Below are 25,280 nucleotides of genomic sequence, written 5' to 3' on the forward strand. Positions count from 1 at the left end.
TACTTACGTTTTTTCTTTCCGTTTTCCGCAGTCTCAATTTGATTTTCGCAACTATGGCAAAACAGAGATTTTCCATGTGCTTCACAGTAATTGCCATCTCGGCAATTTTGACTTCCCAAGCGGTTGCCTTCACTGATCCACCTCACGGTAACTCTTACTATAATTACCTTTTGGTCTTTATAGATTTTATGTTCCATGCTGAAGATTGTTCTTTTTACGGTCTTTAATGCCTGTTTGGTCACCAAGAAAGTAACGGAAAGTAGAAAAGGATATAAGAACCCAAACCTTTTTTTCTTCTTTTCTTTTTCATACTTTGAGAAGTTTTCATTAATTGAACTTGCATTTCTTGGATTCAAGTTTATGTTTGGGTTGCGTGAAATATTTTCATTTTATAAATTCTCCATCGTATTTATTCTTCCCGTGCAGTGATAGCTCTTCAAGATTTTTACAAGGCGCTTAACGGTCCTATGCAGCTGAAGAGATGGACATTGTATGGTGGGGATCCTTGTCATTACATATGACCCAGAACATGAAACTCCAACCCATGATTCATGACAAGGATCCCCACCATCCAATGTCCATCCCTTCAGCTGCGTAGGGCCGTTAAGCGCCTTGTAAAAATCTTGAAGAGCTATCATTACACGGGAAGAATAAATATGATGGAGAATTTATAAAATGAAAATATTTCACGCAACCCAAACATAAACTTGAATCCAAGAAATGCAAGTTCAATTAATGAAAACTTCTCAAAGTATGAAAAAAAAAAAAGAAAAAAAAAAGGTTCGGGTTCTTATATCCTTTTCTACTTTCCGTTAATTTCTCGATGACCAAACAAGCATTAAGTACTGTAAAAAGAACAATCTTTAGCATGGAACATAAAATCTATAAAGACCAAAAGGTAATTATAGTAAGAGTTACCGTGAGGTGGATCAGTGAAGGCGACCGCTTGGGAAGCCAAAATTGCCGAGATGGCAATTACTGTGAAGCACATGGAGAAACTTAATTTTTTTTTTTTGTTGGCCAGATTAACTACGACTATGCATTAAATTTATTTATTGGTTTTGGTTTATGATTATTCAACATAAACTGTTGTCTTTCCTTTCTTGCAGGAATCTAAGCCACAACTTCTTGTCTGGACCTATTGGCAATGTATTTACTGGCCTGCAGAATTTAGGAGAACTGTATGGGCTTAAATTTGTCATGCAATAACTGTTTGGGCTTAAATTTGGCACGCCCAGTTCAAAAGCAAAGGCCCACATCATTTCTTCTAAAGTCGCCTATTTTGGCCCAAAATTGGCACCCTCAATCCATCAAAAGCGCCCAGCCCGTTAAACGAATAAACATGCCAAAACAAAGAACTCGGCCCAAAACGTCGAAGGCCCAGAAACAGTGGAAATCAGAAAAGAGACTTGGGCCTCGGAAGAACTAGAATTGGGCTCAGAGCAAACTAAACCCAACTGGTCTTTTAAAAACAGTCCCACGTGATCCTTGACTTAGAGAAGTCAACAAAATCGGCTGAAATAAAAGATTGAACAGGGGCAGGTGTAAAAGAAGAACGTCTCTGAAAAAACTCAGTTGCCTGGAGATCAAATCCCGTTTTAATTATTCAAAAGATATTTTCTGTTCCGGAGAAAACACCATTTTCAAGGAATAAGCAGACTCTGCCTCTGTGAAAAGGGGATAAGCGGGAAACAGGGATCAAAAAATTGAGAACTTACTATCTCAAAAGACTCTCAGACTCTCAGAAAGCAGTTGAAATGAAAGAGGGGCATGGCACCCCATCAAAAGAAAACAGAGAAGTAGTCATTTCAGGAACTAATCGTTGAATGTTTACTTGCCAGAAAATGGATGGAACCCCTGTTTATTTCAATTAAAAATTAAAAAAAAGATCTTTTTACTTGCCGCCCACCCTCAAAGAACATTTCTTATATATACAAGAGAGGGTGAACAGAGACAAAGGACAATCAATCAACACAACCAAAAAACTCAGTCAAAGGACAAACATTCAAATGATCACTTAATCACAAAAACTTCAAACTAAGTCCAGCAGACTTAGAGTCTGAAGCACTTCAATTCCAAAGCTTCTCAACAAGCTTGCAGAATCATCCTTTTTTCTCCCAGCAAAGACAGTTAGAATACTGTTTCGGATTTGAATCTCAGTTCACAAGTCAACAATAACGAGATTTCTCTCGTTACAAATTTGGTTCAGCAAAAGCCAAGACAAGCAGAATTTGAGTTTTCTCAAAACGAAAAACTCAACAAATTTATGGAGAGCCCTGACTAAGCAGCACAGGTACCACAGTACGCCTCCAGCTCAAGTCCAGCCACTTCTGTCCCTTTCAGACTGGAGAAGTCCCAGTTCTGCCCATCCAAAAGCCTTCCAGGGTTTGAAATGAATTAAAGCTCTACCAAAATCAAGCTTTGGTATCAATTTGCAGCCGGAGTCCAGCACTTGAAGTTGTTTAACATCCAGTCCAGTCCAGAACAGAGGCAACTACCCAGCCAGAAATGGAAGTACAGCCCTCTTTTTGTCTTTGTATAGTCAGTTTTCCCTTTTTGAGTCTTGAAAAGGGGAGTTCTGCCTGGAATTAGTTCAGTCTGTTATTAGTTATTCTGGCCAGAACTACCGGTTTTATATTGAGGAAAATTATAAAGTCCTTACCAGTCTAAGGCATAGAAAAGAACTTACTTGGGAGATATTCCTCACCCAAATTCACAATCGTTTGTTCAAAGTCAATAGCTTGGGGCGCAAGTTATTTTTACTCTCGAGTTTGTTAGAATTGAAAAAGTTGCTAACAGTGGCACGCTCAACACATAAAGAAAGTTAATTTATTGACCAAACAATGGTCTTTGAATTAATGGGGAACTTTACCCTATTATTACCGGAAACAAATCAAAACGGGTAAACAATAACTTTACTGGAGATCTTCCCAGTTCATTCAAATCCTTGTCAAACCTCACTGGATTGTGAGTTCGTATTTGTTTTAGTTAGTTTTTAATTGCTTGTCATAGTGTATTCTACAACTGGAACCCTTATGTGTTAGTGATTTCAAATGTCCAATGGCTACATCTGCCTGCAGGTTCTTGCATAATAACAACTTGGTTTATGATTATTCAGCATAAACTGTAGTCTTTCCTTTCTTGCAGGAATCTAAGCCACAACTTCTTGTCTGGACCTGTGGTTGGCAATGTATTTACTGGCCTGCAGAATTTAAGAGAATTGTATGCTTCTTTTTACATAGTTCTTTTTATGTTTTATTTGAAGTGGAATAGAAATAAGGGTTTTGACTTTGAAGTTCTAAGTTGAGGTGGGATAAAGTTCCAGTTGATGAAATTGTGATATGTTTTGCTCATTTCCTTTTGTGTCTGGTTGAAAATTTGATTACTACAGGGATTTGTCATACAATAACTTAACTGGAGATCTTCCCAGTTCATTCAAATCCTTGTCAAACCTCACTGGATTGTGAGTTTGTATTTGTTTTAGTTAGTTTTTAATTTCTTGTCATAGTGTATTCTACAACTGGAACCCTTTTGTGTTAGTGATTTCAAATGTCTAATGGTTGCATATGCCTGCAGGTTCTTGCATAATAACAACTTGGTTTATGATTATTCAACATAAATTGTAGTTTTTCCTTTCTTGCAGGAATCTAAGCCACAACTTCTTGTCTGGACCTGTGGTTGGCAATGTATTTACTGGCCTGCAAAATTTAAGAGAATTATATGCTTCTTTTTACATAGTTCTTTTTATGTTTTATTTGAAGTGGAATAGAAATAAGGGTTTTAACTTTGAAGTTCTAAGTTGAGGTGGGATAAAGTTCCAGTTGATGAAATTGTGATATGTTTTGCTCATTTCCTTTTGTGTCTGGTTGAAAATTTAATTTCTGCAGGGATTTGTCATGCAATAACTTTACTGGAGATCTTCCCATTTCATTCAAATCCTTGTCAAACCTCACTGGATTGTGAGTTTGTAATTGTTTTAGTTAGTTTTTAATTTCTTGTCATAGTGTATTCTACAACTGGAACCCTTGTGTCAGTGATTTCAAATGTCCAATGGCTGCATCTACCTGCAGGTTCTTGCATAATAACAACTTGGTATATGATTATTCAGCATAAACTGTAGTCTTTCCTTTCTTGTAGGAATCTAAGCCACAACTTCTTGTCTGGACCTGTGGTTGGCAATGTATTTACTGGCCAGCAGAATTTAAGAGAATTGTATGCTTCTTTTTGCATAGTTCTTTTTATGTTTTATCTGAAGTGGAATAGAAATAAGGGTTTTGACTTTGAAGTTCTAAGTTGAGGTGGGATTGATGAAATTGTGATATGTTTTGCTCATTTCCTTTTGTGTCTGGTTGAAATTTTGATTTCTGTAGGGATTTGTCATACAATAACTTTTCTGGAGATCTTCGTAGTTCCTTCAAATCCTTGGCAAATCTCACTGGATTGTGAGTTTTTGTTTGAGTTAATTTTTCTTGCTTGTCATAGTGTATTCTACAGTTGCATGTCAGCGATTTCACATGTCTAATGGGTGCATCTGTCTGCAGGTTCTTGCAGAATAACAACTTTACTGGATTAGTTGCTTTTCTAGATGAATTTCCACTAACTAATTTGTAGGTGTCTACTTTACCTGCCCTTTCCCAGCATTAGTACAATTTTGATATTTTCTCCATTCTTTACCTACCATGAAAAGTCTCCGATATTTGTGAGTTGCATACTGATTAATTACTGGTTTTGGTTCATGATTATTCAGCATAATTAAGCTGTAATTTTTCCTTTCTTGCAGGAATCTAAGCCACAATTTGTTATCTGGACCTGTTGGCATTGTATTTACCAGCCTGCAGAATTTAAGAGAACTGTATGTGATGAGCACATAAATTATCATGTTTATTATCCCTAAATATATTTGTTAGTAATTGATTTTCTTACAATTTTAGTTAATTAGGAATGTTTTTCACTTATTCACTTGCTTACATACCCATTACATAATTGATGATGATTTCATTATTTTATCTTAAGGTTGAAGAAGATCATTGGATGCTAGTAGGCAAATGGTGACAAGATTTATTAAAAAGATTGCAAGATGCACCACCCGGCCAAAGAGATGAGAAATGCATGTAAGTGCATGATAAAGTGTTCAAGTGCAAGAAATTAAAGAAGAAAATAAATACCATATGGATGCAACAACCAATGAAACAAAAAGATGAAGAATTTGGAGAATGGAGTCACCAACACTATGGAATAAGTAAAGGAAGCAAATTGGCAATTGGTTTGATGGCAAGTGGAAGACATATTACATTCATGAATGGAAGACAGATTTGTAGGTTTCTATTCCACCCACCTGCACTTTGCAACATCTTGTTCATCTTTTTAGAACTCTTCTTTGATATGTTTTTTTAAAAGGAAGATACAAGACAATGACAACTATTTTGATCTGGTTGTCCCAGGCGTTGTCTCCTTGTCCACTATTTTACAGAAGGAAGAAAAGAGCAAGATCATGCATCTCCTATTTGTGTCTATCCATTGGGGTCGGTATAGTGTTAGCTAGCAACATCCCGAAAAATGGGAAGCTTCCAGATTCAGACAAAGAACTAGCTGAGAAGTTTGAAGTTGGTGGATATATACAGAAGATGGACGACGTGACAGTGGAGGGGCGAAATAAGAGAGAGTTGGCTAAGAACGTGAAAAAGTTGGAGAGGAGGAAGAAACCACCCTCACCACCGAAGAAACAAATCCAACTTCCCTGTGACCAACCTGACGAAGATTTCAGGGATCACGTTGCCGAGGTCTAGCATGCAATAACACATTTTCAGGTCGGTATAAAGTAGGGATTTACTTGGCATTGGTTTCATGGAACAGATGTATGGTGCAATGGTATACTGGTTTAAAACTTCTCTTATGCTTTATTGGTTTATTCTATGGTTTTTGTGAGTTTCTGTGCGTCTTTTATTTTCCCTGTGGTATTCTCTGCTCCAGGTGTTTGTAACTCTTACAATTTTTTTTTTTGTCTTTCATGGATTTTATTTTCTTTGATGAAAGTAGAAAAAAATAGAAAGAATCCGAACCTAAGCATTTGTTGGATTCAAGTTTATGTCTGTGTTGCATGAAATCTTTTTAGTTCAAGTTGTATCTTATTTGGAGGTGGCCACAGTGCCAAAAGAGGATATGGGATGTCATCTTCCTAGGTAATTATCGTTTCTTTTGATAACTATCTGCTCTCCTAAATTCCACACTTTGAAAATATGTCATTTTCTTTCTTCAGAAATTGTGTTGGTATTCTTCTTGATAATACTGACTTAAAGTTTGCGTTAATTGATAACTATCCGATCATGAGGGATCCAACCGTTCGTTTCGGGCCAAATTTGCTGGACATGCTTATTAAACATTGTTGAACCCATAAGAACTTTCGGATAAAAAATTGGAGGTCATGGGCCCGATTGATCCATTATGGAAAGTTTGACCACTAGGTTGATTGAGCGTTTTCCGAGGCTATTCCAACATTCGAAACACGTAATTGGACCTTAGGAGGTCTTGTTCCTAGTACACATATTTGAAACCCGGGAAACTAGGAATTTAATTTAAAGTTTTCATTCGAAGCATTTTATATTAATTTTGTACTCATATTCTGAAATAGGTGCTCCGACAACGAGTACTCAGCATGTCGAACCCTCTCAGTGTGAGACTACTTGTGAGTGGACATTATTAGAAATATCATTATTTTTATTGATCAAATTACTCGGCATCTCATATAAATTTTCATGATTACGGAAAAGATATATGTATATATATCGTGGAATTTTGAATGCTTCTACTATGTTGATATTTGAAGTTATGATTTTTCGGATTATGGATTATATAAGTTGAGAAATTGTTATTCACCTTGTGATTATATATGATTGGGCAAGAGATAAATATGAGTTTGGGTGCTTTATTGTTTGGTTATGTGAATATGGAATTACATCATGCTAAGTACCCTCCCTTGGTTATTGTACCCACACATGGCGTTGGGTTATTCGGCATGTGGGCATATATGGTTATGTTGTTAGCTTATCACACGTGGTGTTGGATTATCCAGCATGTGATAAAGTTGTTTGGGCGCGTAGGACTTAGTGTTTGGTTTTGGCCACACGTGGCGTTGGAATTTCTGGAGTGCGTGCTATAGAGTGTTTGTCCCCCGGTTGGACCGCTCATCCCTAGACGCAGGATAGAAAGTTGAAACCTTGCGAACTAGTCAAACAATCCAAGGGGATTATTTTCCTTGGTACTCAAATTGGTGTGATACTCTTTTATATATATATATATATATATATACAAATGTATAAATGAAATATTTTTAAAGTCATTCTTACTTATGTCGTTAAGAAGTATATTATTCGGGAACGTTTGGACTGGAGTCAAAGGTTTTGGTTTGGATGTTATTATATGTTCTTGGGGAAGTGAGAACATTTTTTATCTCACAACTATTACGTAGATATGGTATCAATTGCATATTTTTGGCATTATTTTCCAAACGGTGGGGTTAATATGTTGTTTTGCAAACTAAATCAAACTTTGTTTTTGTCCACTCACATATTTTATGTTTTGTGCCCTCTAGACAGTAGTTGACCGAGCTGAGTAGCAGAGCCGAGCCCTGAACTTTCGAATCTCGAGCTTCAGTAGGATAAGCTTTGTTCATTTATGTCATGTTAAACTTTATTAATGTTTGTAAACCGAAACTCTTATATTCTTCTATTATTGCCTGTACTATGGTTTGATTTTTAGCCCGAACATTGATATAAACTGCATAAATTTATCTTTTGCATGCTGCCAGTTGGTGATATTAAATATGTTCTTAACAAGTTGAGAAATTTGGAAAGTGTCCAATTTTCAAGGAAGACTTCGGCATAAAGTCTCATGTCTTTAGTAAGTGGGCCCGTCATCAGTATTATGTCGGAACTTTCACGGGATTTATCCCGAATTTCGAGGAATTCGGGGTGGGTCCTATCATGGCATGTGCGAAGCGGTTTTGATTTGTGTTGACGTGGGGTCCAACTATTCAACGAAGGTCAAGCTAGTTGAGACATTGCTAGATTCTCTTACTCTTACTCTTTTTCTAGCTCTCTGCATCTTACACAACACGCAACCCTCTCTCTGCTTCACAATCCCTCTCCCTACAACGCTTCTTTAGCTTCTTTTGATTTTCCGCTTTAGAAATGTGTTATTGATTGCGTTTCCTATTCCGTTTGGTTTCCGAGAAAATGGAGGAAAGTAGAAAAAATTTGCATTTCTAACGATTGATTGTGTATGGCAAAATAGGAAATTGATTTTGTTTAGCTTCTTTTCATTTCTAACGATTTTTCTTTCTGTTGATTTCCGCAGTCTGAATTTGATTTTCGTGAGTATGGCAAAACAGAGTGAATGAATGTGCTTCACATTAACTTTCATCTCGGCTATTATGGCTTTCCAAGTGGTGGTATTCTCTGCTCTAGGTGATTGTAACTCTTACAATCATTTTTTTTTTGTTTTTGATGGATTTTATGCATTTGTTGGATTCAATTTTCTGTATGTGTTGCGTGAAATCTTTTTGGTTCAAGTTGTATCTTGTTCGGAGGTAGCCACAGTGCCAAATGAGGATATGGGATGTCATCTTTCTATGTAATCATCATTTCTGTTGATAACTATCTGCTCTCCTGAATTTCACACTTTGAAAATATGCCATTTTCTTTCTTTAGAAATTGTGTTGGTAGTCTTCTTGATAATACTGAGGTTACAATGACAGACGAAGAAATTGCACACTACCTTAATTTTGGGTATGATTCTTTCAGGTCTTGAAATGTTTATTTTATTTATTACAAAATATTTGTCTTTGAAAACCTTGATTATTGCAGCTGAAATTGACTATTAGTCTTAATTCATTTTTTTAGTGATGCTTCTAGACTTCAAACAGTTGAAGTGAATTTTACGGCTTGGTGGTTGATTGATCTTTATTTGAATCAACAAACTCGAGTGGTTAGGATAATGGACAACGTGTCTATACTTATACAGGATTTCATAGCATTGTTGGCAATACCAAATTCGCAGTAGATGACAGTACTGTTTAACGGAAAGGGATTCGAGCAGAACTCTTATCCATTCTTGAACTTAAATTAGAGCGAATATCTGGTGGATATGATCATAGAGGAGGGAACCATCGTAAGCGCAGATGAGATCAACCAAAATGCCGACGTCGGCTAGTGCTTAATAGCAAAATAAATTCTTCCAGCCTTGGATCAGATTGAATTATATTTCACAAACGATTCAGATGTTGCACCATCATCAGCATCTGCCAATGATGCAGCAGCAGTGCAGTTGCTATCAAAGGAGAGAATATTTAGCTCTTGAGGAAGTGCTTGTGACTGAAATTCGGCTAGTGTTATCCTCCTATGTTCATTTTGTCCCCCGTAATGCCAACACTATGGCTCATCGTACTGCACGTTATAGTCTTCGAGTGGAGGAGCTTTGTGATTGGTTGGGTGATGGACCTCCTCGGCTCCTAGATGGCGTTAGGGAGGATTGGTCTAGTTTTGTTTGACTTTGTAATAGGGGTGTTTACTCTTCTTTTTAGTCATTAGCATTGGTGGTGCTATTCTCTACCCCGAGGTTTTATCCCTTGTGGTTTTCCCTTTGAAGTTTTTAATGAGTCCACTGTTAACATGCTCGTTCTTTCCATGTAATGTTCTCTTTGGGTTGAATGTAATACCATTTTCTCTCAAAAAGAAAAGAAAAAAGAGAGCACAAATTAGCGCTAGGACAAACATAAGTAAACAACAATTAGCTATTCAACGGACATGAGATAGACCGTGTTCCTTCGCTCCGTTAAAGACTATGGCCTCAACAACGATGTTGTTTCTGCAATTTAATATCTCCAAAAGAAAATGTGCCAGTGGCACGTGCGAAGCGGTTTTGATTTGCGTTGACGTGGGGTCCAGCTATTCAACGAAGGTCAAGCTGGTTAAAACATTGCTACAGTCTCTCTCTCTCTCACACTCTCTCTAACTCTCTGCAACTTACACAGCACACAACCCTCTCTCTGCTTCACATGTGGCCGTTGGGCTTTCACACGTGGGCTAACCTTGCTCTGATACCATGAAGGAAGTTGAGGTTCCACCCCAAAACCAATTGGCAATAGGGGGAGTAACCCAACTCCTTATAAACCCTTGTTAGGTTTCTCAACTCTCCAATATGAGACTCTTTACCTTCACATTCTCACATATGTGCAAACGAATGGAGGTACCTTGGAGGACACACGGTTGACAAAGTGATGTTGCTTGTTCAAGGACAAGATGTGAGAAAGATGGCATCGCAAGTTTGGTGAGAGTGTTGAAGGTTGGCTATACTCGAACCATAGCATGCCACTGATGGTTGTGTTGAATTCCGTTGGTGACGAGTGTTGAACGGATGATGCAAGACCTTTGTTCAGGGAAGAGTTATGGGAGCTCAAAATCATAATGGTGCAATCTTCGAAGGGAATAAGTCCCCGGTGGGCTAGGCTCCATTGAGGGAGTATGTTACTGATGGGCTAGACTTTAATGAAGGAGTCACTTAAGTGGTTGCTCTTGCAACTGTGGAGAACGTGTGAGTCATGCACAATGTTTGACATAAGGTTGCTTACTAATATTCGGAAAGATAGAGTGTTCCAAAGGTGGATCCCGGAGTCTTACTTGTGAGTATGATTGCTAAGGACATAGAGTATGTCCGCACTTAATGGCAGACAAAGTTGGAGCAACTTGAGTGTTGACATCTTACTTGTTCCCATGTGGATGCTATGAAAGTGATTTTGCCGAGTTCGAGTTTGGGTGTTGGTAGTTAGGTGGTTCTACTCGTCATAGGGATGATGTTTAACCTTGGTGAACTGTGATGGCCTAAGTGTTTTGGAACTTTGCTTTGGATGCACGCGAACGTGAGGGTGTGTCGACGAGATAAGTAGGGGAGACCCACGAATGCCATAGAGGTATGGCAGTGCAGATGCACAAACAAATTGAGGTGCCGTGGAAGACACACGATTAGCTTATGAGTCACACCCATGCGGGGTGTATCTTTTCAAATGTAGAAAATGTAGAAGTACCTGACCAGCGAGCTATGTGTTTGTTCTATGGTTGATTGCGACAAGAGATGGAGGTCTCGGCCCAAAGAGGGACAAGACGTGGAACTTCGAAAAGAAGTTGAAAATGGTGAATACAGTGGTGCATTGTGGTCCATTGATCGAGGAAAAGAGAATATTCCTATATGGTGTTGTTATGTGACAATGTGGTGGGCATGTTGACACTATTATTGGGGAAGAATGTCACGGATCACACATAAGCTAGTGCTATCGTGACTCCATTGGAACAATGTCACGGATCGCACATCAACGAGTGCTATCGTGACTCAATTGGGACATCTATGCACTTACGAGGTAGTATAAGTGTGGAAGGGCGAGGGCTTAAGAGCTAGGATGGTTTGTGTTGGTCGGGTTGCACACGTGAAAGGTATTTTGGGTATTTTCGAAGGTTACGGGGGGAATCTGAGGAAGCTAATAATACTGGGACGTTCGTGATGTTGAGACGCATCCAACGCAACTGATGGTTCGCCATTCAAAGTTCGTATGAATTAGTTATGCCCAATTATGACTCCTTGTGCATAGGTGATGTTTCCTCCTGACAGAAGGCTAAATGTATAAAATGTTGTATTGGGAGTGACATGGTGTTATGCTCTCCACCGCCCCTGGTGCTTATACCCTTATGACACTAAGTGAGTATCCTTATGACATTGGAGGTAGTCATAAGGGCGGGCATAAGATTGTTGAAGGAAAATCTATGTCTCCGAGGGAAAGGAATTCCCGAGAACATTACAAACACGCGAGGTCGTTCGTATTGTGCATTGTTGTGAAGAGTGAGGTCAACGTATGACATTTGCTATGCCGTCGGCAAGCGAAGAATTTGACAATACTCGATGGATTTGGCTTGGGGTCGGCCTTGTCCAATGTAGAAGGAAGATATTTGGATGCCGGTACACATGGGTTGCGACCCCGTGCAATGCATAGATGATTATGATGGACATTCGGAATACATATGTCGCTAAGGCTTAGGCAACATGCGAGTGTGACAGCTTGCGTGTACCGTTTGAGGATGTAAGCTATCTTGGTTGCTAACGGAATGACCAACAAACGTGTGGGTAAATCGATGATGTGTTAGATCGCTATGTCTTGAATTGGACATGAGCAAGCCACGAGTTAGGCATGCGACGTGGTCGATGCAGTTGACGTGTCTTATGAAACGCTTGATGTATTGGCGTTGATGGTTCGTTGCCGGATGCGGGGTGATTGTACTATTACAAGGTAGTGTGACTCGTTGTCTAGCCTTGGAAGGCGACACTTGATGGTGAACATCTCGCGGAGTTGTGAGAGTTATGTATATCATGAAGATGGTAAAAGGTTGACTGGGATCCGAAGGGATCCTGGGCCGCACGAGTCGTGCTCTGAGTGAGCGAAATGTGTGTTTCGCTTTCACCACGCTGCGCCGCTCACTCATCCCATGACAAATGGTATCAGAGAGACGGGCCAACGACCTACTACTAACAACACCGATATTGTCACTAACTTAACCACCTATAGAGCCCAGTAGGTGTGAGGTTTTGTCACAAAAGCCCAGTAGGTGTGAGGTTTTATCACAAAAGGCCTCGGTCATATTAGTAGTGGAACCATTCATTATATATTGTATTTTATTTAATCAAGTTTCCGATGTGGGACTTATATTCTTCAACAATTGGAGTGTCATGTTCTAGGTCATCTGTAATACACCTGTAATGCTCCTAGTACAATAATTCTTTTGTTGTTGGCAATGTTAACTATACTTGGATTATGTACTAAACTTAATTCTGTTCTCACCTTATGCAATAAAATTCAAGGGCTAAACCTCTCAGGGTATCTTAGTGCACTACTCTATAATATGTTCAACCTGAAGACACTGTAAGTCTTTTTTTAAATTTTAAAATTATAAATTAAATTACTTCACATATGGTTTGTGCAAACCTTTTCATCTGGTTTATTCTTATAGGGATGTTAGTTCCAATAACATTGTGGATGAAATTCCTTATGTCTTACCCCCAAATGCCACTCATATGTAAGTACGATTCCTCGTTCATACAATTGGTTTTATTTGACATGTTCTACAATTTTGATATTTATGCTCGTTGCTCAATGACATGTGCAGCAATCTGGCATGCAACTCTTTGACCTCTATTCCTCATTTTTTACCTACCATGAAAAGTCTCCGACATTTGTGAGTTGCATACTGCTTATTTACTGGTTATGGTTCATGATTATTCAACATAAGCTATATCTTTTTGTCACACCCCGGACCCGGGGGTCGGTGAAACCCCACGCCCAGTGCGTGAGAAAGTAAAATAAAATAAAAAGAAGCCGAAACATGGGTTTAAAATAAACTTCTCTTATAAAAATATATCCAAAATCTTACAACTTTATAATAAATAAATAAAGCTCCATCACTCGCATCCAATTCAGCCTCAATCGATTTAGTTTTTGTCTTGCCCACTAATTCATCTGAAAAATTAAATAGGGTGAGGAATGAGCAACCGCTCAGTGAGTAGATTATGTAATATGTCAGTCAAGCAATGCCGTTTTACACACTCTAGAAAATATCACATCATCCATTCATATCTCGGTTATCCTTCATCACATGTAACCAACCACGTGACCCCTATTGCCCTCACTGCCCTATGTCCCCTTATGATACATCTATCCCTCAGATACTCCAACATTGAAGTTCTCATGTTCCATGAATAATACGTACTTCATAAATATTCCAATCAATATATATATATATATAGAGTGTGAAAGATTGCACCAAATTAGACATGGTTGACTTGAAATAGAGAAATGTTTGTAAATAGAACAAATCCACGATAATTCATGGTTTTCATATTTTATCATAAAATAAGAACTTTTAGAACACATTACATAAACCACTCACCTCGATAATGAGAGCCCTTAAAATAAATTGGTAAGACAACCCATCTACCTATCTTCATATACCATCACCCAAACCAAGCTCCAAGAGTTTCATCACCACTCTCTCTCTCTTTCTAATTTCTCATGTTTTGAAACTATAAGGTTATGCTCCTATTTATAGTGTTTATAGGGATATGATAAACTTCAATATTAAAATGATAAGAACATTCAAGTTTATCCAAAAGATAAATATCCTAAGAAGATAAGATCATCCAAGTTTATCTAAAAGATAAATATCTTTAAAAGATAATATCGTCCAAGTTTATCCAAAATATAAATATCTTCTATTATCCGTTTAAAATATGGGTCTTCACACTTTTCCTTTCTTGTAGGAATCTAAGCCACAATTTGTTATTTGGACCTGTAGGCAATGTATTTTTAGGCTTGCAAAATTTAAGAGAATTGTATGCTTCCTTTCATAGTCCTTTTAATTTTTGGGAGATTCATTATTATACCCAATATAGGAGCCCAAATTATATAAAAAAAAAAACCCTACATGAAATAGACTTTAGAAACAGACACAAAGCCCATTTACAACATAACAAAAAGGCTTTTAATTTCTTTTAAATTACAAAACTGTCATTGATTTCTTAAAACAAACTCAACCCCAAAACTTCATAAAAAAGCCCAAAACACTCAATAGGGCATCAAAGTAATTTAATAATCAAAATTAAATTCAATAGGGTCAGCTATCATTTTTTGGGTTTTTTTTTGGATTTGTTTATAGAAATTAAATGATGTAGGATTTATTTAGTGCTAAGAATGGGTATATGACTAAATATCTCTTAATTTTTTTTTATGTGCTTACCAAACCTCTAGCAAAGAAAGAAAAATCTACTGAGAAAATAACTTACAATTTTATTTCCAAATGACCCCTCTAGGCAACCTTCTTGCAAGCAACCAATCGAAACAAAGAACATCAAAATGCTCCCACTGGTCCTGGGCATCCAAACTGTCTAGCTAAATTATGCTAGTAACAAGTACGTCTATGTAAATATTACTTGACAATTCCTTGGACAATAGCTCTGCTGTCTTAGGACTTGCTCCAATCATATATGTCTTTATTCAATCTTTTCTTTGAACACTTTACTGTAACTCTGAACCAATCAACCTCTTGTTGCCTTAAACTATAGCACTGTTCTCATCCATAAATATACAGGGCTTTAAACTAAGTTCAATATCCTCAACTTTTGTTGTGAAAATCTCATACCTCATAGTATACTATGAACTCAGTCTGCAATATCGTTACTATAGTATGATTCAGCTCATCTTCTCTGGTTATTGCACCACCATCAGGCAAGACATAAAAACAGATGTCAACTTCTGAGAAGTTTTATATCACCTCTTTTGTAAACAAAATTTGTACTCCTTAGTCATGTGCAAATATCTCAACATTTTCTTTTCTGCTGCCCAATAAGCTTGGCCTGTACACACATAAAGCGGCCTACAATTGAGGCCTAAGGCTTATCTTGCATATGCAATCTCTCTAGTGCATGTTCATCACTGAATTTGTCTCAATCTGATATTGGTACATCATAATCGGTGCAACCTCCCATTTTAAATTTCTCAAGTACCCCTTTTCAATATAAAACAAGCAATTCTCTTTCTCTGTCTTTGATAATATCATTGTTCAACACATTAGAAGCCTCCCACAACTGTCATGACTAAAGATTTAAGCAACCTTTCTTGGTATCATATAAAACTGAATTGCTGCTTAACATTACATAAGATCCTTCAATTAACCAAGCTTTCTGCAGAAGAGAAACGCTTGGTTTTAGCAATCCCAATTGCTCTTCCTTCCTTCTCAGTGACTTGAATCAGATTGATAGATTTCTCTTTGTTATTGTTTTGTTCCTCTTGCGCAGAGATTTCAATCAACTCATCCAATGGCCATAATTCCTTCATAACTGCTCTTGATCTGCTTAAAGTCATTAGGTCGTGAGCTAAGCGCTAGATAAACTAGCATGCCATCGTCTATATATGCCCCATAGTTTCTCAGATTCATCTCAATACCAATCATATTTAGAAAGTGCATTCTTACACATTCATCTCCTTCATACTTCATACCTGTCAGCTTGTAGATTAGAAATCCCATCTCAGCTTTTTCAGATTCCTTGAATTTTAGGCTAATAGATTCGAGGAAAACTTTAGCATTGTTGGAAAGTGGTATTCCACCTTTCACAGCAGGTAACATTGACTTGAGCAAGATCAGAGTAACTATCCTGTTTGCCCTTTCACATTTGGCAAAATAGGCTTTTTCCTCAGCAATTGCATACTCTTCTGGTTTTTCTGGAGCTTGCTCTCTTATTGCCATATCAATATCCAGAAGTCCAGGAGCTATCTCAAGACCCCTTTTCCATTTCTTGTAGTTGGAACCAGTCAGGGTTTCGATGTTGTTTAGGTTTGTAGTGTTCATAACTTGAAATTTAAAAACAGACAACCATACAAATAGGACTTTGATCCAAAATGTTATTACAATCATGCTAAACATGCTTTGATCCAAAACTGAAGTTGTACTTAAAATATGCAATTATTCCGCAAGGCAAGATGTCATGACAGAGAGAACGGCCATAAAAGTAAAGAACAATATGAATTGGATTTGAATAAAGGCAGAGAAAATTGATTTCTGCAGGGATTTGTCATACAATAACTTTACTGGAGATCCCAATTCATTCAAATCCTTGGCAAACCTCACTGGATTGTGAGCTTGTGTTTTGTTTTAGTTAGGTATTTTCTTGCTTGTCATCTGTATTCTACAGTTATGTGTCAGTGATTTCACATGTCCAATGGATGCATCTGCCTACAGGTTATTGCAGAATAATAAAATTACTAGATCAGTTGCTTATCTAGCTGAGGTTCCACTAACTAATCTGTAGGTGTCTACTCTACCTGCCCTTTTCCAGCATTAGTTTTCCTTTTTTTTTTATTAAAAAAAAAAATTCTGGTTTTCTTATTGCTTCTTACAGGAACATCAAAAACAAAGATTTTGATGAGGTTTTTATGCAGCACAATTTTTCCAATGTTTTCCCTGATGAACACAAGCAAGATTGGGGAGTAACCTCAATGGAGAAAAGGAAACTGACTTAGATTTAGTCAAAAAACCAATTCTCGCCGTTCGATGGGAGGGTAGATGTTCACTTCAATTTTTAAAAGATAATATTGCAAATTCAAAATTTCTGCCACAAGATTTAGGCCTTACATGCGGCCCAAAAGTCCCTTCCACACATGCGTCCAGCTGGGGCCCATATTGTCCTTTGTTTGCATGTGGGCCCAAACTAATGCATTAAATCTAACAGATTTCACAAAAACGTACCAGTACCAATTTAGAGTAAATAGTATATATATATATATATATATATATATATATTTCCTTCTATTAAGAGATCCCTCAAATATATATATAGTCCTTTTTTATTAAGGGATCTCTCAAATAAATTTGAGGGACACCCTTTAGGGTCCCCTAAGATTTTTTCTTCTTCAACAATCCAAACCATCTATTTTTAAGTTTACATTTATAGATCATCCTTGCAAAAAATTAGACAAATCAGAAACCGTTTCGACATCCAATTGTATCATATAAAATCAATGAATACGGTGCTTCAAGAAAGTACCAAAATTTCAATAACTCAATTGAGTGGTCAAATGATATCGGATTCAAGTGATTTTTTGTAAAGATGATCTTTAAATGATTATCTAAAAAATAAATGGTTTGGATTAGTGAAAGACAATGTGGAGTGAGCCCTACAAAGATGTCCCTCAAATAAACTCATTTGAGAGATCCCTCATTGTATATATATATATATATATATATGGGGCCTTCTCCAATGCGAACTCTAAGATGCGAACTCGTTGCGAACTTTTGTTTTTAACCGTTGGATGGCTTGTGTGGCTTTATTTTCTTTCTTTTCGCTCTTCTTCCAACGGTTAAAAACAAAAGTTCGCAACGAGTTCGCATCTTAGAGTTCGCATTGGAGAAGCCCCCTATATATATATATATTGTATTGAGGGATTCTTCAAATAATTTTATTTAAGGGACGCCCTTTAGGGTGCCTTGCAATTTTTTTTTTCAACAATCCAAACAATTTATTTTTTAGGTCTCTTCATATAGACCATCCTTCCAAAAAAAATTAGACAAATCGGAAACAATTTAGACATCTAATTGTGTCCTATAAAATCAATGAACATGGTGATTCAAAAAGCCTATAGCTAGAATTAATTGAGAGTAAGTTACAACATACATACATGTACATGAAATGCAAACAACAGCCTATAGCTAGAATTAATTGATATCCATCCACATATGTATGTATGTATATATCTCCTCGTACGTATGTCCACTTATGTATACTTGTGAGACAATTTTGCTATCACATAGAACTACATACAAATTAACTAATTAGGTCTAGACTGGAAGTAGGCTCTCCACATAATCCAGTCCTCCAAAAAAACAGATTTGGTCGTGGTGGGGAAAAAGCTTTTTCTTTGTGTCGCTTCTAGGGTCATAAGCAAACAAGCTATTTCGTGATCGTTTGGAGACAATATATTGATCCTTCCAAGCTGGCTTCTTAGATTTTTGATCTTGAACCAACACCCAAAGCACTCGCTCCGAATCGCCATTTTCTGAATAACTAGTCAAAATTGCAGCTGAACCATTCCATGGATGTAAATAATATTGATTATTAAGACGACGCCATTCTATTGGTAGTGGTATCAAATGAAAAACCTCATCACATAAATTGAATGACACAAGATAGAACTCGCTCGACGTTTGCTCTACCAACCAATACATCACTCCATTCAAGGTAATCGCATCACATGTTAGACAAGTACTTTTAAATGATGGAAACTCTAGTTTGTCTTTGACATCTCTCCATGAATTTGTATGGTTGCTTATTGATTCCTTTTTTTTTTTTTTTCCTTCTAATTGACCTTTATGTTGGGTTTCTTATTGTGTTTTTTGGGCTAATTTGTTATGTGCAGGCGTTACCATATTCAATTAGCGTAACCGTGCTCTCAGAACTGACATAGGTATCATTTCCTATCAACTTTATTGAATCTCCGTCGATTACTACATGGCGCCGCCGATCCCAGGCCTCGATGTCTCTTACAGTAGCTTCCAAGGTACCATTCTCCCAACCCCTCCGTGAAACGACGCCGTACGGTCAATTTGCTTAAATTCATAGCCACTGTTTCCTTCACTTGGCTACTATGTGTTTGATTGAACTTAGATTTCAAAAAAATTCATTCATAATTTCTGCAACCAAACTCAGGCTTAGGATTTACTCTTCAACTTATGGAATTTGATAGTTCACTGTGAGACGTGAGAGGTGTGGGTTTGACTGAGTGAGTGGATGTTCTGGTTAATTTTCTGCGTCACCAAACACGGTGCTATGGTTTTGATATTAACATAAATTATTTTTGTTAAATGTTTCTGAAGGTGCCCGTTATACGAATATTCGGCTCTACTCCGGCTGGCCAGAAAACTTGTTTGCACATTCATCGAATAAGATTTAGATGGTTGCTTATTAATTCCTTTTTTTTTTTTTTCCTTCTAATTGACCTTTGTGTTGGGTTTCTTATTGTGTTTTTTGGGCTAATTTGTTATATGCAGGCGTTACCATATTTATATGTGCCATGCATTCAGCTGCACCTGCACGAGAAAGGTACTTAATATGCTACCAAAAAATTGATTGATATACAATCCCAGTTGGAAGGAATGAAGAAGGCTTTATTGGGTTGATAATATTATGTTTAGACACATTGCGTTTCTGTTATGCCCTGTTGGCATTTTGTTTTTGAGAAAGCTGGTTTTCGTTTAACTTAGTATATATTTCTGCCTACGTTTTTCTACAAAGTTCGGGGTTTTCTAGGTTTGATTTTCCTCTGTAGTTATGCTTTTATTTTTTATAGTCACATTTGATACATGAATATAATTAGATATTAGTTTCCCCGTTGTTTTGATTGCACAGTTGATTCTTACACACATGATATATCTCTTGCTATAGAGAAAGCTTTGAAGGTATGCCTCGTTAAATTGATTGAGTGCTAGTCTGCAATGCATTTTGTATGGTATGGTTCTCTGCTTCACATGTCTGGTACTGAATCCACGGATCAATGTATTTGGTAACACTTACAAGTTACACCTCAAAGGCAATGCTGGTTCAAATTGGCAACATGTGCATAGTTGCAGCCTTGTCCAGTCAAGGAAGCTTTATGGTTACCACTCATCAGAGGAGGTGTATTTGTGAAGATATACCTGTATCCTAATCTTGTTTTTATGAATTTACTTTCTTAGCAGCCAGGAGTATGTTATTGAACACCTTGACTAGAAACTAAGCTACTATCCACATGATGTCTCTCGTGCTGCCAATCTTCTTCTGGTGCTCTTCTTCAACATCTTACTTATAATTGGCGGCTCTTTGAGATTTCTTATTGTTCCTGTAGGGTTTTGACTGCTGGCATATTGGAGCTCTTTTCCTCCTTTGCCGTGGCTATTGGTTTCTCTGATGTGAAGTTCTCTTTATATGCTATCAATGCTATTTTTTTAGTTTGTAAAGTAGTGAACACTCTGGTTTTTATTTAGGACATTTTTTCTGTGGAAGTATTTCATTGGAGGTCATAAGTTCTTATTGTAGTTATCATTGACGAGATGCTTCTGATTCTTTCTTTTTATTTGTTTTATTGTTTCATGTGTTAAACTTGTTGAATATATTTCTTCTTTCGTAGCATGGTCTACTTCTTTAAAATTATTTTGTCAACCAAAACTAGATTTCTTGGTAGGTCTTAAAACAGATTTTTAATATGGTTACACAATTTGTATGGAAGTGAGCCTCTTACTTCTGATCATACCCTTTGCACAGATTTCTTATCAGTTTTTCGTTGAGCTTTCAATTTGACCTCCTGTGGTTTACTTGGAATTTGGTGATCACTGATCATTATATGGATGTATTTTTGTGAATCAAATTCTTTTATGGTCTTGATTTAGCTTGTATTTTAAAGCTGACTGGGTGAATGATGATTTATCATTGTTATTCTTGCTTTTCAGGGAAGTTGGGTTCTCGATAAATGCTTACAGCCTCATGAATCTCACATTCCCTTCATTCTCCAGTTTATGGTAAATGATTCCCTGCATATTAATTATTGCATTGATTTTTAACTCATACATGTTTAGAAAGAACTATGCAGGATTCATACAATTTAAGACTATCTCTTGTGGAAATTGCCCCAAAGTAGCGTAGAGGGTCCATTCTAAAGCATGATTGTGCACATTGATATGTTGGATCTGCAAATACCCGATTCTTGTAATGTTCTAGCTGCATTTATGTCAACGTTTGTTGTTATGATCAGAGCTTCCCTTTTTGGTAGGTTGACTACAACTTGTATGGGATGGGTCATCTACATGTATCGAAGATTAAGTTCCGTCATCCAATACCAGATGCCTTCTGCCCTAGGAAGTCTGTTCACAATGGACAGCCTAGTCAGGACATAGATAAGTCAACTTGCATGCCTGCTGATTTCCAGGTCAACTTTGTATCTTCTTTGCACGTGATAATTTTGGATAGGCATTATTGGTATTTATGCTTTTGGCTAGGATTCCGATGCACATGAATGTAACTTTGGTTGAATAATGTTCTTGTATGATGTTTTGGGACTTTTGCATTAGGCAGATATACATGGCCATCTGTCTTTGGGTTCACCTGTTTGGACACAATTCTAGTTGACTGGACGTGGAATTCTCCTGGTGAATTTGATGCTTCCTCAAATCCAGATATGAACTGCATTAAACGTCAGTATTTGTGAACTTGAGGGGGATGCTACTGTAGATGGTTTATTTCGATGCTCAGTTATGCCACAGCTATTGCGTTATCTTTTCTTACTACTGTTCTTTTGCAGATCAAATTGTTACTCATTCATGGTTTCACAGAGATTGTTAATCAGTAGCGTAAGATGTATAAATCCCTCTCACAAACTCTTTCAGATGTGAAAATGGTTCAGTCACTTATACCAATTTGGGAGGTTTTGTTTCATCCTATTCATTTGCTGTTTTTCTATGTATTGTTATGTGTCTTACATTTGTTGTTTTATGTTTTTTGGTCCTTAGGAGTATGAAAGGACGGGGATACATGAGGCAGCAATACCTACTGATCCTGCCAAACCACTTCCAGAAGATACTTTGAAAACTGACAGGTAGTCAGAATTTAATAACAAACTTATCAAAGTGCATGGTGAAGCAGAAAGTTCTATGTGTCGAACTCAATTAAGGAAAGATGTAAGGCCTGTGGAGCAGATGACATCTCCAAAAGATGAAGGAAATTTTGTTGGACTCCAAACTGATAATCTTATTGATGGAAACATAATTGGATCTCCGTCAACACAAGATTCTACTGAAGAAAGGGTTTCAAATGCCAAACTGTCATTGAATAAGGAACTTCCAGCATCTCAAGTGATCGAGACGATAAATATGAAGGTATAACAATCCTGATTATGCATTTCTTTTAGCGCCGATGAAGATTTTTCACTCTTTGGCGATACTTTTCTCAGCCATGTGACTTTGCAGGGGCCTGGCTAGTTTTTGGTATTTCCCATTATTGAAATTTTTATTGTAAGTTGTTAGTTGTCTCACTGGTGTAATCGTGTAACTCTTAACTAATAATGGTTTCTCCCTGCATAATTCTGATTTCTTTTGCAGGTTGTTAGAGGTTAGATTCTTGTGTGGAGATTACCTTCTGTTATATTTTGCGCATACTCATAGTTTTTCAATATGTAGTTGGTTGTTGGAATTGTATCTTGCATTGATACGGACCATATGTTTTTCACTCAGGCTGCAGATAATGAAGCACTGGGTCATCCTTGATTTGGCTGGTGATTTAATTGACTTCAAGGGAGAAAAGGAAAAAGCTTCTTACCCTTCAGATCGAAACTCTTCGAAACCTTCAGAGGAAGGGTTCAGTGTTGGGAAACTGTGCCATGATGGCATTTTTGGGGGTAATTTGGGGAGAAATGAAGAGAAGAATTTTTGAGGATGTGGTAGGGGATGAGGTAGAGCAGCTTTGGGACTGTATCCGATTCTGGGCATCGCTTTGGGCGTCTGCTTCAGAAGAATTTAGGTAGATTAGCTTTCAGCTCATCCATCTAGATTGGAAAGCCGTAGTTTTGTAATGTAGAGTTTTTTTAGCCTTTCTGTTTTGTGTGGTGGCCTTCTTGACCACCTCTTGTTCCGTTAGTGTCTTGTTCTTTTTTGAAATAAATATATAGGATAGAGACCCAAAAATTCCCCTGAGGATGCCCTAATTAAAGCTTAAAGGGAGCCTGGAGTGGATGTACCTCAACAAAGATCTCTCATGCACATTAATATATTTACAACAACTAATGCATTAAATGTAACAGATGTCACAAAAATGTACCAATACCAATTTAGAGTAAATAGTATATATGTATATGACTACATACATACATGTACATGAAATGCAAACAACAGCCTATAGCTAGAATTAATTGATATCGATCCACATATGTATGTATGTATGTATATATCTCCTAGTATGTATGTCAACTTTGATCACATAGAACTACATACAAATTAACTAATTAGTTCTAGACTGGAAGTAGGCTCTCCACATAATCCAGTCCTTCAGAAAAACAGATTTTGTCGCGGTGGGGAAAAAGCTTTATCTTTGTGTCGCTTCTAGGGTCATAAGCAAACAAGCTATTTCGTGATCGTTTGGAGACAATATATTGATCCTTCCATGCTCCTACGCACCGTAATTCCGAAAATACTTTCGATCTGGTTCTAAATTGTTGAACCCAAGCTGGCTTCTTAGATTTTTTATCTTGAACCAACACCCAAAGCACTCGCTCCCAATCGCCATTTTCTGAATAACTAGTCAAAATTGCAGCTGAACCATTCCATGGATGTAAACAATATTGATCATCATTAAGACGACGCCATTCTATTGGTAGTGGTATCAAATGAAAAACCTCGTCACGTAAATTGAATGACACAAGATAGAACTCGCTCGACGTTTGCTCTACCAACCAATACATCACTTCATTCAGGGTAATCGCATCACATGTTCGACAAGTACTTTTAAATGATGGAAACTCTAATTTGTCTTTGACATCTCTCCATGAATTTGTACTTTGGAGCAACACTTGGGCTTGGAAAATGGAAACTTTTCCATCAGCATCATAGTCAGAATCGGGATCATTACCGGGATGAGGTGCCGGGAAAACTCTCACCACTTTGTATTGACTAATCTCTGGTAAGAAATCAAAACCTAAAACATAATTCCTATGACGATCCCGTTGTATGTCTATGCCTATGCCCTCCTCCTTCTCAAAAGGATTAATAGGTGGTTGCGGGAGACACCTAAATTCTTCTGTTGCCGGGTTCCATACTACTAATATATCAGTATACGCAGGAGCAGCATCCTTTTCTTCTACATCTCCCTCCTCCTCCTCCTCCACCTCTGCAGTTTTTCTATTCTCTTTTTCATTCTCATTCTCAATGGGCAGCAAAAGACAACAAACTAAACCATTACTAGATCCCACACAGCCAAAATGTAAATGTTTAGAGCGGCTTAAGGTTATCTGTTTCGGGATGGGGAGGAAAGAAGTAGGCAAAATTTTTGATTCTTTATCATCAGGATGCAATGACATCATTAGAAGTCTGTCAGATTTTTCATTGGTGAGATATGTCGAGACAAGGAGAAGACCATGATTCTGAGCGGAGCGAGAGCGACGATGAAGGTCATGTCTAGCAATGAAATAAGAAGTTTTGGTGAGAGCATACCACTCTTTTGAGACGCGTCTAAACCTGAGTACAGACTTGGCAGGCAGTTTTGAGAGAATTTCTACCAGGACGCCTTCATGTAATACCTTCCTAATTTTCTTCTTTTCTGGCTCTGAAGTATATAACTTTATTCGATATCGTTTTCGACCACGAATTAGCAGCTTCACCACCGTACCACTCGATTCATCATCCATTCTGACTCAGAACACGCAGCAGATTTGTAACAGATCGATCGAGCGAAACCGTAGGGAGAACCAAGGGGATATATAAAGGCAAAGTCCTATTTCAACAAGAACATGAATAAAAACCCTACCAGCTACTGGGACCAGTAATTTTGTTTAGAATTATTTACCCTATAGGAATATGAATATGAATTAGAAAAGGAAATGGAATCCCTAATCTACTAGTATACTAACTTCCTGATTAGATTAATAATAGATTTTCCACATCAGCAAGCGTTGGAAACCT

The 25,280-nt window shown here is 37.4% G+C and overlaps 3 protein-coding genes across 18 annotated transcripts; 2 read left to right on the top strand and 1 right to left on the bottom strand.

Moving 5' to 3' along the window:
- The first annotated feature begins 53 nt into the window (after nt 1-53).
- Nucleotides 54-17,107, top strand: LOC148293558 (protein STRUBBELIG-RECEPTOR FAMILY 2-like). The gene is made up of 10 exons (XM_088254520.1): nt 54-147; nt 427-510; nt 12,744-12,792; nt 12,887-12,958; nt 13,047-13,112; nt 13,203-13,271; nt 14,353-14,424; nt 16,653-16,721; nt 16,827-16,892; nt 16,987-17,107. Exons 1-10 carry the CDS (start codon nt 54-56, stop codon nt 17,105-17,107), a joined length of 762 nt encoding a protein of 253 aa, XP_088110646.1.
- Nucleotides 17,108-18,485: 1,378 nt separating this feature from the next.
- On the top strand, nt 18,486-23,467 carry LOC110766491 (DNA polymerase zeta catalytic subunit-like). 16 transcript variants are annotated; one of them, XM_088254147.1, is made up of 10 exons: nt 18,488-18,822; nt 19,001-19,141; nt 19,458-19,537; nt 19,632-19,683; nt 21,066-21,134; nt 21,386-21,541; nt 21,684-21,806; nt 21,914-21,969; nt 22,122-22,487; nt 22,842-23,467. In XM_088254147.1, exons 2-7 carry the CDS (start codon nt 19,118-19,120, stop codon nt 21,735-21,737), a joined length of 435 nt encoding a protein of 144 aa, XP_088110273.1. In that variant the 5' UTR covers nt 18,488-18,822; nt 19,001-19,117; the 3' UTR covers nt 21,738-21,806; nt 21,914-21,969; nt 22,122-22,487; nt 22,842-23,467. The 16 variants fall into 16 exon arrangements, 8 of the variants coding, with proteins under 8 accessions (XP_088110269.1, XP_088110268.1, XP_088110266.1 ...); XM_088254145.1 differs by having other exon boundaries at nt 18,501-18,822; nt 21,688-21,806; XM_088254143.1 differs by having other exon boundaries at nt 18,486-18,822; nt 21,386-21,806; nt 21,914-22,036.
- A 147-nt stretch (nt 23,468-23,614) lies between these two features.
- LOC110766513 (putative F-box/kelch-repeat protein At1g12870) lies at nt 23,615-25,006 on the bottom strand. The gene has a single exon (XM_021969853.2). The coding sequence runs from the start codon at nt 25,004-25,006 to the stop codon at nt 23,615-23,617; it is 1,392 nt and encodes a 463-aa protein (XP_021825545.2).
- Between the last annotated feature and the right edge of the window lie 274 nt (nt 25,007-25,280).

The sequence above is a fragment of the Prunus avium genome, chromosome 6 (genome assembly GCF_965620075.1).
Source record: "Prunus avium chromosome 6, drPruAviu1.hap1.1, whole genome shotgun sequence".
NCBI lineage: Eukaryota > Viridiplantae > Streptophyta > Magnoliopsida > Rosales > Rosaceae > Prunus > Prunus avium.